The 16188-nt window shown below is 55.4% G+C and overlaps 6 protein-coding genes across 6 annotated transcripts; 2 read left to right on the top strand and 4 right to left on the bottom strand.

The window, feature by feature from the left end:
• Positions 1-569: 569 nt before the first annotated feature.
• Positions 570-1408, bottom strand: SPBR_05244 (small subunit ribosomal protein S9e; the record flags this gene model as incomplete). The annotated part of the gene is made up of 3 exons (XM_040763521.1): positions 570-978; positions 1139-1237; positions 1344-1408. The coding sequence occupies 3 exons, from the start codon at positions 1406-1408 to the stop codon at positions 570-572; spliced, it is 573 nt and encodes a 190-aa protein (XP_040615418.1).
• Positions 1409-1981: 573 nt separating this feature from the next.
• Positions 1982-2877, top strand: SPBR_05217 (large subunit ribosomal protein L21e; the record flags this gene model as incomplete). Its single annotated transcript, XM_040763494.1, has 3 exons — positions 1982-2085; positions 2213-2260; positions 2547-2877. The coding sequence occupies 3 exons, from the start codon at positions 1982-1984 to the stop codon at positions 2875-2877; spliced, it is 483 nt and encodes a 160-aa protein (XP_040615417.1).
• Positions 2878-4043: 1166 nt separating this feature from the next.
• Positions 4044-9508, bottom strand: SPBR_04543 (nuclear migration protein; the record flags this gene model as incomplete). The annotated part of the gene is made up of 2 exons (XM_040762820.1): positions 4044-8957; positions 9035-9508. The coding sequence occupies 2 exons, from the start codon at positions 9506-9508 to the stop codon at positions 4044-4046; spliced, it is 5388 nt and encodes a 1795-aa protein (XP_040615416.1).
• A 2423-nt stretch (positions 9509-11931) lies between these two features.
• SPBR_05145 (uncharacterized protein) lies at positions 11932-12972 on the top strand (the record flags this gene model as incomplete). The annotated part of the gene is made up of 1 exon (XM_040763422.1): positions 11932-12972. One exon carries the CDS (start codon positions 11932-11934, stop codon positions 12970-12972), a length of 1041 nt encoding a protein of 346 aa, XP_040615415.1.
• Positions 12973-13485: 513 nt separating this feature from the next.
• SPBR_05409 (uncharacterized protein) lies at positions 13486-13877 on the bottom strand (the record flags this gene model as incomplete). The annotated part of the gene is made up of 2 exons (XM_040763686.1): positions 13486-13659; positions 13746-13877. The coding sequence occupies 2 exons, from the start codon at positions 13875-13877 to the stop codon at positions 13486-13488; spliced, it is 306 nt and encodes a 101-aa protein (XP_040615414.1).
• An 830-nt stretch (positions 13878-14707) lies between these two features.
• Positions 14708-15962, bottom strand: SPBR_05038 (solute carrier family 25, member 33/36; the record flags this gene model as incomplete). The annotated part of the gene is made up of 2 exons (XM_040763315.1): positions 14708-15665; positions 15733-15962. The coding sequence occupies 2 exons, from the start codon at positions 15960-15962 to the stop codon at positions 14708-14710; spliced, it is 1188 nt and encodes a 395-aa protein (XP_040615413.1).
• Positions 15963-16188: the final 226 nt, after the last annotated feature.

Genomic DNA, 16188 nt, shown 5'->3' with positions numbered 1-16188 from the left:
ACTCCACAAAGCATACGTAAGAGCCGCCAACGACAACCAGCCGAGAGAGGCCAGACTGGACGGAATGAAGGATGGGACCTGCAAGCCAAGGACATCAAATGACGAAGCAGTGGGCAAGCCACACAGGCTGCCTCTGGATGCTGTTCGGTGCCCGGCACAATCGATGATGGTTTGTCCGCCGTAGTAGCGCCGTAACACGGACATAGTAAAAGTGCATGTCCGCTTCATTATGCTCATACAACTACAATTATACGCAATACAATATATCGAGGACGGCTCGCATATACACAACAACGAACAGGAAGAAAAAGAAAACGTATGGTTTTCCGCTGTTTTTGAATTTGAATATTGCATAATCCGAATGTTTTTATAGATCCGATGCGCCAAAGACACATAGCCAGGACAGGCCTGATAACAGCAGCAGAATCTGCGTGAGGACAGGCATTACGCCTGTCGGCAAGTAACGCTCATTCCTCCTGTTCCATCCGCTCCCCCAGTTGCTGGCGGCCATCGCCCCCAATTTCGTTCCGGTGCAGTACGTTGTAGAAGAAACGACGCGTGCGACACGCTTACTCCTCATCCTCCTCCTCCTCGCCGTCGCCCTTCTCGGCGGCCTTGGCCTTCTTTCTCCGGACACGGCCGGGGCGTCCGCCGCCAAAGGGCGACTTCAGGGAGAAGTCAATGTGCTTCTGCGAGTCGAGACGGACGATGAACGAGGGAACGTTGACGACCTGCTTGCCGACGCGGATGTGGCGCTGGCGGATCAGGACACGGGCGTGGTGGATGGACTTGGCGAGGCCCAGCTTGTAGACGAGCGTCTGCAGGCGACGCTCCAAAAAGTCCTCGACCTTCAGGGCCAGCACGTAATCGAGCTTCATGCGCGAGTCGTCGAGCACACCGACACGCACCAGACGGCGAATCAGAGCGTTACCCTCAAACAGGCGCTTGGGGTCCTTCTCGTCAAGCGTCAGGAGCTGACTGTAGTTCGGGGGTGCACCGAGGCAATTGGTTAGTTTAGACTGTCCAGAACGGTCGTCATGGTGTGCAATCGACACAGGACAAACAAAACGTTTCGCAAAATGCAGACATTGCGAGATTCAACGCATTCACAAATCCACAATCGAGGGGGAAAACTCACCGGGCAGCACGACGAATTTTGGAGAGGGTGAGCAGCACGCGCCACACCTCACGCTTGTTGCGCAGACCATACTCACCGACGAGCTTGAGCTCAGAGTCACTGCAGAAATGAAAATACCCCCATTAGCTGGATGCTCACAACGACTTGGGCAAGAGAACACGCTCTTGCTCAGTGGCCGGCGAGGACAAAATGGGAGCTGACGAACAGGCGAGCGGCCTCGAAGGGGCGACGGGGGACCTTGGCGGTCTTGGAGTACGACAGAGGAGCCATCGTGAACAAAGATCTCGACTTTGTTGTTGGGTTGTCGTCCGGTTTGGTGATGTGGATGGACAGTCGAGAGACGAGAAAAAGAAGCAAGGAAAAAGTCCAGTAGTCTCACAAGAAAATCCGCAGAGGTGAGGACAATTTTTACCCTAACGCCAGTGGGAAAAAAAAATAGGTTTTTGTGCGAGGCGTCCCTATTGGTCGACAGCAGGCATTATGGAGCTGCTTTATGTAATCTGCAAGGAAAAGAAATGACTAAGCCATTCCATTTTTGACAGTGAAATTTAAGTCACATGATTGTGTCTCCACTTTCCCACACAAACCTGATATTTTTTTGCCCTTACGGCCAAATTTTTCCTCCGCTTGGGGGCACCAGTCCTAAAAGTTTTGCACGCCAAACATTTTCGCGGGGGGTTTTACCGTCTACGGCCACAACCTCAGTTCTTGCGACCATCACCACCTCTTCCTCGCCAGCATCCGATTGGGAATTTGAGTCTTTGATTCGGTTTCCATTTTCACCTTCGACTACAACACCGCCCCAACCTTTTCTCCTCCCACACATCATAACCCACCGTCGCCATGGGTAAGAGCGCTGGTCTGCGTTCCGGTACGCGTTATGCCTTCTCACGGAACTTCCGTGAGAAGGGCATGATCCGCCTGTCCACGTACCTTCGGCAGTACAAGTCAGTACCGATTCCATCCGATGAACCGACGAAGCAAAATATTGGATTCAGACGAGCGCGGAGGAAGAGACGGACGACAACCGTCTTTGCGAGGTGGTACAGAAATGCTGACGTTGTGATTTGACAGGGTCGGCGACATTGTTGACCTGAAGACGAACGGTGCCGTGCAGAAGGGGTAAGCAAGACCATACCGTCCCGAATGAGAGTTATCCAGTTCCAGCAGTCCCGGTCCCGGTCCCGGTCCCAGTTCCGACACGAGACGGCCGGTTTCCGAACGCGAAAGACTCGGCCACGATGCTTGCCCAGAGAGTTCTTCGGATGAAAGAGATTTAAGATTGATGGTCGGAAGGAAGAATGCACGACCGATCGACTTTGAGCAACTACGGACACGGGACGGTGGGACGATGGACGATGGAACCAAATGCGGAACAGAAACACTGACATTGCTCTCATTTTCACAGTATGCCGCACAAGGTCTACCACGGCAAGACGGGCGTCATCTACAACGTCGCCAAGAACGCCGTCGGTGTCATCATCTACAAGAAGGTCAAGCACCGGTACATCGAGAAGCGCCTGAACGTCCGCATCGAGCACGTCTCTCCGTCGCGGTCCCGCGAGGACTTTTTGCGCCGCGTCAAGACCAACGCCGCCCTGAAGCAGAAGGCCAAGGCCGAGGGCACCCCCGTCCAGCTGAAGCGCCAGCCCGTCCTGCCGCGGGAAGCCCGCACAATTTCCCTCGACGACAACGCCCCGGAGACCGTCACCCCCATCCCGTACGACACTGCTATCTAAGCATTGCGAGTACGAACCGGGAGGAAAGCATGGAGCTTGGGGAGGCACGGGCGGAGGAGATGCACGACATGCGCAGAGGACGACCAACGACGGAAAGGCAATAAAAAGAGCCGAGCGTGGGATGTTTTCTGGGTGTCTTCTACCTTTTTTGTTACAACAAAAACAAAACAACAATGTGTGTTGTCCTGTTTTCCACTTGCGTTTTATAAACCACACGGACTCGGGGACAATTGCATTCTCTTGATTTTTGAAACTATGGGCCTGGGTCGGTAAACATCAAAAAAAGAACAAAATTCAAAACAAAAATTTTAATCTCCAAAGGATTTTCTATCAGCGTAGACTTTACGTATCAGCCCGTAGGTATGCGTTCGTCCGACAGTTGTAACATGATCACAGCAGAGAAGAGCAAGGTCAGAGCATTTTTTGTCCAATTTGATGCATAGGTAGGATATCAAGTCGTCGAGAGAGTAAAGTAAAACCTATACGCCTGATGATTGGTAGCAACATGTAATACCAAGTAGAACCCCAAATCCGTTCCCGTCTTTTTTTCGTCGTTTTCTTTTGAGCAGCAACGCCTAAGATTATTGCTCCATAACGAAAGCAGGTAATTAGTTAGACCTTTTTCACGGCTACCCAGCAAGTGGAAGACGAACGCGAAAGGAAGATAACAAGGTAATACATGGGATCCATAGAGAAAGAAGCACACATCAAACTTGACTAATCAAAAGAAACGGCTGCCGGTTAAGGCCATTCGTCGCGCCGGACAACATGGGCTTTTTAGAAAGCACAGAAAGAGAACAGTGGCAAAAGACGAAAGGAAAGTAAAAGAAACAGCCTGGCTGCTTGGAAACAGCGAAAGGTAGGTTGTAGAGACTGACAGAAATTGGGTTCAAAACAAATAATTGACAAGGAGTATATAGAAAAAGACACTAGGAAAAAGACTGGAAAGAGAGGTAGAGAGAGAGGCATAAAATCGTAACGAGACCGCGAGGCGAAAACGCGAAATGCTTCATCAACATGACAAATTGAACAGTTGAGAGGGAAACGGGATTGCTCAGAAATTGGCGGAAAGCATTGAATGAGTGACAAGAAGACAAGAAAGGAATGACGGACAATAAGGAAAGAAATGACTCGGGTGAAGAGCAAGGTGGCAAGGGACAAGTGCTCTAAGAACGGTGCCTAGTACTATGTGTCGGCGTCGACATGACAGACGATGCTCCATTAGAGTGACGGTGGCGGCGCGAACTATGCGATAGCATACCGACATCATGTTTACCATCACAGCACGCTCGGACATTCTCAAGACGGTCAGATGCCCTGTCCTGCGCCTCGTACATTGCCCGCAGCTCCTCGGCGCTGTCGTTCATTTCACTAGCCTCGTAGATGCCGCTGCCCTGTGCGCCACTGTTCGTGTGCCTGTGGCCAAGGGGCGTGGTGCTGCGACCACGGAAGCTATTGAATTGCGCCGATAATGACTGGCTAGACCGCCAGTAACCGCCGATGCGGCTGAGGCGGCTGCGAGATGTGAGGCCAGCCACAGACGTCGACGGAGTCATAGAGCCTGCTGCAGCCGACGCTTTCTTGTTAGGGGTCGGTGTCAGCGTCGGAATGTTCATGGACATGTCCAATGCCGGCGACTCGTTCCGTGTTGTGCGCGAATTATACGACGCAAGGGACACCGGCGGCCGGCGGCGTGCTTGGGGAGCTGCAGACAGGCGATTGCCGGCAAATGGTGGGTTGAATTCATCCACATCCTCGCGGGTGATCGGCTCTCCGTTGGCGGTCATGCCATCGTTTGGCACCTCATCGTTGCGAAGAAGTAAATAGGACAAGGCGTTAAACCAAATCTCGTGGCGATGACTGGTCGGGCAGGTAAACTTGACAGTGCGGCCAGGAGAAATGACGATAAGACTCTTCCGGTGCAGGCCAGGCGGCATAGGATTGTCGTCGGTCACAACGCGGACGCCCTCAATGGGGATGCTCTTGGCGCGTTGCTCAGAACGGCTTCCGGGGGTTGGGCCATGATCGCTCCAAGAGAGCATCCGCGTATACGGGTGGATCCAGAAGTACCGGCGGTGGCGGTTCTCAGAGAGGCCGGAGCGGCCCGTCTTACGCGTGTACTTCCAGAGGTACTCGCCTATCATGGTCTGGGTGATAGCCTGGATCATGCGGGGATCGGTATGGCCATAACCAGTCCCGAAGACATCACTTCCATCGTGAATATGGAATCGGGCATCAACTTCTGACGCAAACGAAGACATGGACGTCTGCCGGCTGATCGTGTTATGAACGCCAGAGGCGCCAGTCTGGCTTGCATTTGTGCGGGATGCCGGGCGAGATGGGGGCCGCATATCACCAATGATAGCCGTACGGCTGTTTGCCCGTGGCGTGGGCGTCGCACCGCCCTGGGTGGCGAAAGCGGGCTCCCGTGCAGAGCCAGTGGGTGTACGAACACGCCAGTTTGAAGGACCGGCCATCTCGCCAGCCATAGAACCAGCAGATCCCGTACGTGCAGCCTCAATGACCTCCCTGTGATTAGCAGGTAACGGCGGCAAAGCAAAGTCACTGGACGTTCGCCGGTTGCTAGACGAGGAGCCAGGACGCCGGGAGCTGGCAAGCGCAGCAGCGGCGATCTCGTTCCGGATGGCATCAGAGTGCATGCCTCGCCGTACAGAGCCAGTGTTGCTATCCTGGGAGGCGGTGCGGGTGTGCTCGGGAGGTGGGATGGACTTGAATCCACGGCCGGCGGTACGAGGCGTGGTCTCAAAGGCCTCATCACGAATCACGGACTGAGGTGAAGAAGAAGACGGCATAAAATCTTGGTCATCTGCATGCCCCTGACTGTGGTCGGCATGCCTAGGAGCGCTAGCATTGGCAGAAATCTCCTTGAAAGGACGCTGGGACTCAGGAGTCTCGGCAAGCGGGCTGGCGTTCGGTGACTGCCGAGTCTCATCCTCGGCAATGATGGGCGTAGAAGGGCCCTTCGCCTTTGACCAGCCAAAGAGCGCGCTTGTGTTCTCCCGATTGGGAGTCGTAGGACGGCCACGCGGCCGAGCATTCTCATCCTGCGCAAGTATGGGGTCGAAGTCTCTCGGGAGGATGAATCCGTTGCGCTTCGGGCTGCGAGGCACACTATCATCATTAAGGTCGGCTGCCGCCGCTGCGCCACCACCAAGAAGCGCAGCCCCAGCGCCGATCACACCAGCCGAAGCAACAGGCACCTCGGGCTTCCACTCATCGGTCTGAGTTGCAGTGGACACGCCGACAGGAACAGGAATCACTTCCTCTTCTGGCTCCCCGACAACGAAGGGTGGGACGTGCTGTGAGAGCACGTTAGAAACAACCATCGTCGGCATGGGCTTCTGGGGCGTGGCGATGGGCTCAACGTGTTGGCGCTGGATGTCTGAAACCGAGAACTGCGGGAGGGGAGGCAGTGGTATCTCGGGCTCCTGCACCGGCTCCACGTGCAGGGTCTGCAGCGCGGTGAAAGTGAAAGGCTCAATGGGTGGCAACACCGGCTCCGGCTCAGAGACCGGAGCCACATTCTGGGCATGGAAGCAAGAGAATGAAAGAGGGTCAAGTGGCACGATAACAGGCTCCGGCTCTGCCACGGGTGGCACGTGCTGCTTCTCGATGGCTGAGAAGGTGAATGTTGGCGGCGCCTCCTTCGGCAGCACCACCGGCACAGGGACGGGTATTACTGGCGCAGGCAGCTCGATGGGGGTAACGTTCACAGCATGCAACAGCGACGTTGTGAAAGCAGGAACTGGCTCCGGCTCCGGTGTGGTAGGCATCTTTGGCGTGACGTGCTCCACCGACACCGATGACATGCCCAGAATAATTGGAGAAGGTTTGGGAGATTCTGGCTCTGCAACAGGCTCAATCGACATCAGGCTAACACCAGAGACAGTAAAGACTGCCGGCACAATCGGCGTTGCGACAGGGTCGATAGGCACTGAGAACACTTCGGAGAGTGTGAATGTCACGTCTGGCTCCGAGTCTGGTCCAGCCTCGATACTGCGAGACGTTGGCTCCGCGTTTGGTGGCGACAAAACAACCGGCGTGAGGAGGTTGCCACGGCCAGGAGGAGACGTAGGTGGTGAGGGGAACTCCTTTAGCTTCTCGCCAACGTTCCCTGCACCTTCAGACATGAAAGAGGAGGGGCGTGATTCTGGAGTGCGATCAAGGCCAGTCTGCGCCTGCTTTTCGTCGGCCTCAGACCAGGGAAGAATCGTCACAGCGTCGGTGAGCGTAGAACGGTCAACCATGACAATCTTGGGTGACTGGCCAATCTGGGTCAGAGGCGAATGAGCAATCGAGTTGCTGCTGCTGGTAGACTTTACAGATCCGCCGAAGCCAGACGGGATGATGATCCTCGGGCTGCGAACGCGGCTGGGGGTGCCGTCGCTCGCAACCTCTTCATCGCTGTCCTCACCCAGGTCACCCAGTTCAGCAAAGAGACTCTGTTGAGGACCCGCCACCCGGGGAGTGCTGTTAACAGATCCTGGCGTGTGGGCCATCGTAGCAGGAGAGCCAGCGGCACTGTATGGACTGCCTTGGATACCACCGGGGCTGCTGCCAACCTCATCGACGCTGCTCATATGCCGTAGGCGACGAGATGCAAGCGAGCTGCGGCTGGCACGAAGGCGCATACGAGAAACCCCGGATGCTGACAAAGAAGCAGTAGGCGTCCGAGGCGAGTCGAAGTCATCGTCGTCGGAAGTTGAGGCAGTGCTCTGGTTGGCAGGGTCGTTGTCAAGGTCGACGGAAGCATCCGCCGCGGTTGCGGAGCCGCTCTTGGCAACGAGCGTACGACGTCGGCTCGCGTCTTGCTCGGTCTCAGTCATGGTATCTTCGCCACTCGATACAGCCTCGGCGCCCGTATGGAAGTCCTCGGCCGTTCCCGCGCCATCGTTGGCAGTAGCAAAGGATGTGTCGCTTAGCTGAGCCTCGTTGGCGGTGTCAAACTGGTCGCTAACGTCGGTAGGACCAGCCCGAGCCTTTGCAGCTGATGGCGACGCGTCACCTTGGACTTCTTCCCAATCCGGGTCGTTGGACGCCAGCATATAGAGGTCAGTCCGGCTAGAGCGGGCGCCACCAAGTTGGCTAGAGCGAAGCTTGTTATGAATAGGGTCCTTGCGGTTCTTCTTTGAGGTACCAGAGCCAGATCCGTTAGGGTCAGAACGGGCGCGCTCGAGCTCGTCGCGGGTGTCTTGAAGCATGCGGCGGAGCTCAAGCTTCTCTGTCTTCTCGCGGTGGAGGTTTGTACGCAGACTCTGCAGAGTACGCTGGGCATGGAGCAGGGACGTCTTGAGGGTCTCCGACTCCAGAACAGAGTGCCGCGGAGTGCCTTTGATGGGAGATGCCGGGGGCGAGTGCTCAGGTGTGATGTTATCAGCAGCAGTGTCGAAATCATCATCGCTGGTGGCAGGGACGGCATCGCTCTCAACAGCACGGGTGCGGTGCTGCATCGACACGGCTCTTGCAAGCTCCTGGTTCTGGCCAGCCAGCTCATCAATCCGGCGCTGGAGGGCAGCCTTCTCGCTGTCCGCCATGGCCATATTACGCTTGGCTGTACCAAGTTCAATGTCGTGGAGCTTCACCGCAGCTGTGTGGTCATCCACGAGGCGCGAATGGGAGGCCTTAAGCTCATCAAGCTCACGCTGTGACTTGGTCTTGTCTGCCAGGAGAGTGGCAAGTTGTTGGGCCACCTTCTTCTCGTTATCAGCAGCATCACGCTGTGCAGCTTCGAACTCGTGAATGCGTGTCTCGAGATTCCAGTTCTCCTCTTTGTAGCGATGCTCGCTCTCGTCCAACTCCTTGATCCGTTCCCGAAGACTTTCGCCTTCGTCTTCGAGTCGGGCTTGGTCCTGCTTGGTATCGCGGAGCTCTTCCTCGCGCTCAGCCAGAAGAGCTTGCAGGCCGCGAACCTGAGAAATAAGTGACGTGCTGATTTCGGCCGCGAATTCGATGTCGTGTACACGATTCGTCGGTTGGTTGCGTTGTTTGCGAGTCGAGACGGTCAGCTTGCTAGGGGAACCTGACGCGTGGCTTTCGTACTTGACAGGACTCAAAGACCTCTGCGGTTTGGTCGTTAGTGATGGCACAAGGGAGCGTGTGACCGCACCACAAAAAGATATGGCCGTAGATAACTTACCCGTCCTCCCTTTCCTTCGGGAGAGCCAGTAGATTCATTGCTGGGAATACGCTGTTTCGGCAAGAACGCACGAGCAGTTTCCCTTGCGACATCGTCATACTCCTTCTCCAGGTCGGCCAGCTTCTTCTTGAGCTCTGGTGCCAAGTCAGACTCTGACTGCAGCTCTTCAACCTCACGAAGCCGGTCTGTGAGGTCCTTCTGCTGCTGGACCAAAGCGGTACCCAAGCGGCCAGCCTCGGCCATACGGCGTTCCGTTTCGGCGAGGTGGGCGCGTAATGCGCGCTTAGCTTGATCGGCCGAAACTTCAGCGTGCTCGGAAAACATTCCCTCGTCGAAATCGGAAAACCGGTAGTGGTGGCTCGAGCCAGCACCGAAGGACATCGCGGGCGGGTGAAGGGCAAAGGGCCGCTCAACTCCAGTCAGCCGGTGACGCGGCGTAGGCGTCGCCGGGCTGCCATCGGGTTGCGAAGCCATATTGCTTCTACCGGCTCCCTCGAGCCTCCTCGTCGGCGGCACGTATCGAATGTGTCAACCGGGCCGAAAATGTGCCAATACTCGGTAAACAATATGCGTCTTCGTCTAGCACGCGATCTTTCGCTTTCGAATATTTCTGTCGCCTCCTGGCCGCGAATATGTGTCCGGAGTATTGAGGCGGGAAGAGATTACGTTCGCGTCTCACCCACCTGACGTGACGTGGTGGTAGTAAGATTAGAAAAACTAGAACAAAGGAGCTCCTCGAAAGAAAAGAAAGAAGACAAAAAAGGTGAATGCAAAGGACCGAACGCTTGCTGCAATCGTACGAGCGTTGAATGAGTGTGTTGGGTTGGTGGTCGAATTCGGCTGGCAAATCCGACGCGAATGATGGCCGCTCTCGTCAAAGCAAGGGAGCGCGAATGCTGCGTTGGGGCGGTAGTAGCCTTTGTTCCAATCCGAGACACCAAAAGAGCTGCGGCAGAATTAAGGAGAGAAAGGGGAAATGGCAAAATCACAAGAACACGGTGGGGGTAGAACAGCAGGTACAGAAAATAAAAGGAAAATAATGGATAAATTCCTTCAGGTCCCCCGAATGCACTCCGTTCCTTGCTCCGCTGTTCTGCAGGCAAGTCAACGTTTGGCGAGACACTCTGGTAAGGAAACTAAGCGGGAAAAGAAAGAGACAAGAAAGAAATAACAGACGTCCAGAACAAGAGGGAAAGGCAAGTAAGGAAGGGGATAGAAAAGAAAACAGCAGGCCCCAGGCGGAATATGGCGAATTGCACGCAAAATAAGAGAGGGGACGCCCAAAAGCACAAGCAAAAAAAATACGCGACCAAGCAAGGTTAAGGCTGATCTGGAATTGGCGTGTCTGGCCAAGGTCCCGTCTGATTCGCTCAGTGGGTTTCCGAGTGGCTCCAGTGAGAGGAAGAGAAACAGCGGGAGAAGCGAGGCTCTGGGCAGGTTGACAGCGAAACAAAACACGCGTTCTGGACGGATGACCGGCGGCCTGAGAACGGTGCTTTGCGGGTAGTATCAACAAGCGAAGGGTTGAGAAACAACAGAGACACCGGACCGGGACGCTACAGAAAAGGAGGACACGCCGACGTCGGTTCTCTCATTTTCTCTGCTCTTTTCCGTGCGGTTTGTTTGCACCGTCTCGCTTGGATTTGTCGCTCGTAGTCGATCGCGTTTCCGAACCAGCGAACTGACTATACTGGCACCTGGGCAAACTGGGCTTCAGGATTGTCACAGCCCCCGCAGCTAGAGGAATGGCGAAAGAACCGAGGCGGAGGGGAGAACAAAAACAAACAAAAGGAATGGAGGCGAAAAGACAGAGTACATATTACAAAGGGAAATAAAGAGAGAAGATACAGGAGGAAGATACGAAGCGAAAAGGGGGCAGGAATGTGCGGAAATCCTGTCTCCGGAGATGGAAAGTACGAGGTTTTTGTTGACAACACGATAGGCAGGCGCGATAGAGTCAGACATGGGTACATCCTCCATAACATGCCATCGCACAATGTACTACCAAGAGTGTTATTGCACTACCGGAGCACGAACAGCTTTTGTCAGGGACCAGGGAAGAAGCGACAGACCGGCGTGCTTCACTTCGGCCGGTCGTCTGGGATGAGATAGTTGCGATGCAAACAAAACAAATTCGACAAGGGTGTCCACACAGATGGGTACGAGTCATATTGGTCAAGTAATACGGAGCGGCCGCACGTACGAAGTATTACGCTATAAGAATGCTGGAGGAGCGAGACCAGGCCGGAGAGAGGCCCATGTGCTGCGAAACTGGGCCCGGAATGCACCTTCCAGCAGTTTGCAACTGTGAGTCGTGCCTTCCTTTGACGAATCTACGTCGAGTAGTAACTACGACGGTAAATAAAGTGGGTAAAACAAGAGCATTGAAGCATCTGAACAGACGCTCATAGCCATGGTGGCTCAAAAAAGGCCATGCTATGCAAAGTCAAAAGAGCGAGCGGTTGATGTTGCTTTTGATCCCATCTTCTGGCGGACCGCGACTCATGAAAACAAAACAGGCAATTGAATCCACTCAGAACGCGTCGCAAGCTTGTCGTGCATAATGTTGACAATTTGGCCGCCCCTGCACAAGACCCAGTGCTGTGGCCAATCACAGAGCCCCACTCATGGAGCATTGCACTAGCACCAAACAAGGGGCCAGGACCAACAGCCCCCAAAACGGCAACTAGGTGGCAAGAGTGAACTTGTAAATTTCGCTTATGTAACAGAGTGAAGTGTGGCGAAAAGCTTCCATCTGTGGCTGTGGCTTTCTACCACCAACCAGATCTTGATATCAGACTGGATATTGTTACATTAAAAGCTACGCAAAGCTACCGTTGCTTGAGCCAGATTCTCGGCCATCGTCTCTCCAAAAATTCACACATTATATCACAGTCATGTCGGAATCAGCAGCAGACGGCAGCGGCGCTGTCGAAGGCATTGTCCCAGTTGCGCCCGTTCTATTTAAGGCGCGCGGCCGCAAGGGCAAAGCGAACATGCGGAAACGGTCACCAACGCCGCCACCAGCAAATAGCGAAAGCGACAGCGATTCCGGCAACTCGTCCGACGAAGGCCGGGGAGCGATCCGGGAAGCGAAGCGGCGAAGAAAAAACGGGGCCGGCGTGATCGGTGCGTCGACAGAAGGCGCATCCTCAAAAAGCGGCGTGGCAGCACCGACCGAGCTCGAGCAACCACAACACTATGCCGACCGCAGCGCACTCCTTGCCGACACGGACGTGGCCACAAAGCGCAGCCACATGTTTGACGACAAGGACAACAAGGCCAAAACGGCCGCAACAGCCACGCCAGCGGCACCAACGCCAGGCGCGCTGATGGGCGGCGTCGCGCCGCCCAAGTCGGTCGGCCCTGTCAAGGCGGCAGCCAACATCCGCACCATTACTTTTACCGACTTCAGCCCGGACGTCTGCAAGGACTACAAGCAGACGGGCTTTTGTGGTTTCGGCGACAGCTGCAAGTTCTTGCACGCGCGCGAAGACTACAAGCAAGGCTGGCAGCTGGACAGCGAGTGGGAGGCCGTGACCAGGGGCAAGAAGAACCTGGGCGGCACCATCGTGGCCAGCGCCGACCGCAAAAGGTTTGGCGCTTCGGCGGCGGACAACAACGAGGACGACGATGACGAAGACGAGGCCTTGCTGCGCGAGATCCCCTTTGCGTGCGTCATCTGCCGCCAGAGCTATAAGCAGCCCGTCATCACACGCTGCGGCCACTACTTTTGCGAAAAGTGCGCGCTCGACCGATACCGGCGCGACCCGAGCTGTGCGGCCTGCGGCGCCGCCACGACGGGCGTGTTTAACAATGCGAAGCGGCTCACAAAGCTCCTGGAGCGCAAGCGGCAGCGTGCGGCCAAGCGGAGACAGGCAGCACTCGAGGCCGGTGAAGAGGTCAGCAGCGCCGAGGAGGGCGAGGAAAGCGACTAAGGCGGTGGTGATTCGACATCACTATTTTACAATTTGTACATCACACTTTTTGCATTGGGCGGCGTTTGGCATTTGGCTGGGATTGGCGAGGTTTATTTTTACGGAGTACATAGGTATCAACTGTCTCTGGGCGAGACCCCAAGGGCAGCAAGAAAAGCAATCTATCTTTTGATTCTTCGCTTCTAGGTCTCCAGAATGAGAGTAGCTCTAACAAATTCACTGTGAATACTTGCTCGGCGTCTCTCTCGGGGCTGTCACGGCAACAGTACAGTACAGTGCCTCATTGATGCACGTGGCCAGTGCGGTATCGTGCACATCGGCACGGCTCGGATGAGTTTCGCCATGACCCCCGCGGCTCGTTGTTTCCTTATAGGGCTACCGGCGTGTTGGGAGCTTTGTGCCTAGCCACCTCCGTAGCGTACATGGCCGATATTTGAACCATCGGGGACAAAATGGGTGGCGTGCACGGTGCATAGTCGGGATGCGTCTTCTATTTGAGCGAGCAAATGTCTCTCACTTTCCAGACGTCGAGCTTCCGCCCGCACTTCCTCTGCCAATGCTGCGCTGCGCGCTGCTCTCCATGCGCTCACGGAGTGTTTCGGCCTTCTTCTCCCACGATGCGCGGGTCTGGACAAGGCCGCGGCGGCGGGTCTCCAGAGCGGCAATCAGGTCGTCTTCGCCGGCAGGCTGATTGATCATCTTACGTTTCTAGAAGAATGTCAGCATTCACGTATTCTGGGGTGCAAGCAACGAGGTGCCTCCGATATTCTTACCTCCTTGGCCTCCATATCCGTCTTGAGACCGGCGCCGACAAGCGTGCCGACAATCGTTATGGCGGCAATGCCGGCCGTGAGGATCATGCCGCGGATGCGGACTCTCGGAGCGACATCCTTTGGGGGCTGCATGACGACAGAGCGTGGTGGGACTTCTGGAAAGGAATGCGGAAGCCTTGGGTTGTTGTTTCCGCTCACAAGTGTCGTCGGATGTCGGCATGAAAACTTGCGTGGGGTTACTTCCATTGGATGTCCAAAATGCTTCTAAAGATTTTGGCGGTGGCGACTGGCAGAACGGCGCCAAGTAAAACACCGCGACAGAGTATCTCAAATAAAACGACTGTAATCCCTTCTTATATTTTTATGGTATTTTAATACTGTTAAGTGTTTATTTCTGTATTTATTAATATAGATTTGTCTTTATTGGGTCAAGTTGTTACGCTGTTGCATTATCGTGTTACTTTTTGAGTATTTTATTTCAGACTCCTCTAAAGAAACAATAGCCCCAACACCTGTCACTTGACGTATGGTAAGTAACGACATGAGAGCAAAAATGATAGAAGTTGAAAATGTATCGTATAGACTTATAATACTGAGAGGAATCTAATGGAACTATAGTAGCTGGTAACTATACAAACCCCCATGCGATGTTTTCCTATGAAAATCAAGACCCGAAAACGCCAATGCAATGCAGCCTCAGAAAGTGCCTCTCGTTTTGAACCACCGGCCCCGTCTATTAGCCAAAGAGAGAGAATGTGTCCCCGTGCATATGTACCCGAATCATGCTGAAGCCTTGCACGGCCAAGCTATACATTAAGAATGGGGAGTGGTGAGTGAGAAGGGCCCTGCGTTGGATAGCCCGTTTTCGGTCATGTTATACAAATGTCGTCGCCGTCGTATTCTTTACCGTGGGTTTCTTTCTTTCTTTTCTTTTTTGTTTCCTTTGTTAAGAACTGCGCCTATTATAATGGCTCCGGCGCGTTGAGCATCTTGAGCACGATTTCGTAGATACCGAACGTGATACCGGCCGCAGGCACCGTCCGCAAGAGATGCGGCGTCAGGCCGCCGTAGAGGCCAGGGATGCGCTCCTCGCGCCACACGCGCACAAAGCACTGTACGAGACCCGTGTACTTGCGCTGGCCGTCGGCCATGGGCGCCTGCCGCAGCCGTGTGCGCACGACCTCGTGCGGGTAGGTGAGGAGGGAGGCAAACAGCTTGGCCGCGCCGGCGCCGCCCAGCGGGCCCATCCAGTCGACGAACTGGTCCCAGGCGTTCTCTTTGCGGCCCTGGGCAACGATGCGCGCCTTGCGGCGCTCCAGCCCGCGCTTCATCTGCTCGTACAGCAGCCAGTGCAGCGTGGACTCGGCGGCACCCAGGTAGCTGGCGGTCATGCCCTTGTAGAGGCCGCGGATGCCCTCGTTCCGCAGCACCTGGCGCACGCAGTCGGCGCTGTTCTTGTACTGGCGCTCGATGCCGCGGTTGGCGTCGGCGCTGTTCTTGTCGAGCTGCATGCGCGTCTTGATCAGCCAAATGGGGTTGGTGGCCGTCGACGTCACCAGGCCCGCAAAGATGCCCGCGACGAGCTGGACCCAGGGCGTGTCCTGGCTGACGTGGGCCTGCTCGGCAATGATGCGCTTGCCGTTGCCGTACGTAAAGAAGTTGATGGACTTGGCGGGCATGGTGCCAACCAGCGTCGGGCCCAGGCCCTTGAAGAGCGCCCGCCAGCCCTCGACGCGCTTGACCGTGACAAAGATCTGCATCGTCTCGCCGAGGTGTTTTGAGACGGCGACGATGGGGTTTCGTGAAGCTGGACGGGCAATCTGCGAGGCGCGCAGTTGCTGCTGGTAGAAATCGGACTGGAGGCGTGTGCGGATGACATCGAAGGGCGCTGTCGCTGTTGCGGCGGCCAAACTGCCGACTCTGTAAGAATGACAAGTTGTTAGATCAGGATAGTAGTGGACGGGTAGCCAAGCAGGATGAGACGTACGCTCCAGCCACAATGTGGGACCACGACTTTGCGTTCTTCACGGCCACGCCATGGCCCTGCTGCTGCAGTTCCTGCTGCTGTTGCGCCGTGGCGCCTTTCTCGACATGGGATGTGCCAGGCGGGTTGAAGGCCTCCGGCGCATCTTTTGGTGGCCGGACCGGCGCCGTGGATTCGGTGAAGCCTACAAGGCCGTCGGAGGTTGCGCGTTGCGACATGGCTCGTTGTGACATGGTTTCGGAGTGGCCTGCTGGTCACATTGCAGGCTGCCGGGTCGCCGGGGAAGGGGTGTTGTGGGAAGACGAAGGAAAAAAAGAAAAAGAAAACCTATCCTAGAGCAAGAGGCACCGAAATTTGGGTAGGCAATGCGTCGCGGTCAGAACAGGCCTAAAAAATGTTTCAATGGGAGGGAGTGGCCCGGCGATAAGATAAGACCGCGCTGGGTGGCGATAGCACGCG

The sequence above is a fragment of the Sporothrix brasiliensis genome (assembly GCF_000820605.1).
Source record: "Sporothrix brasiliensis 5110 chromosome Unknown Cont21, whole genome shotgun sequence".
NCBI lineage: Eukaryota > Fungi > Ascomycota > Sordariomycetes > Ophiostomatales > Ophiostomataceae > Sporothrix > Sporothrix brasiliensis.
The sequence above is the reverse complement of the archived record's forward strand: the minus strand, read 5'-3'. Positions and strand labels throughout refer to the sequence as shown.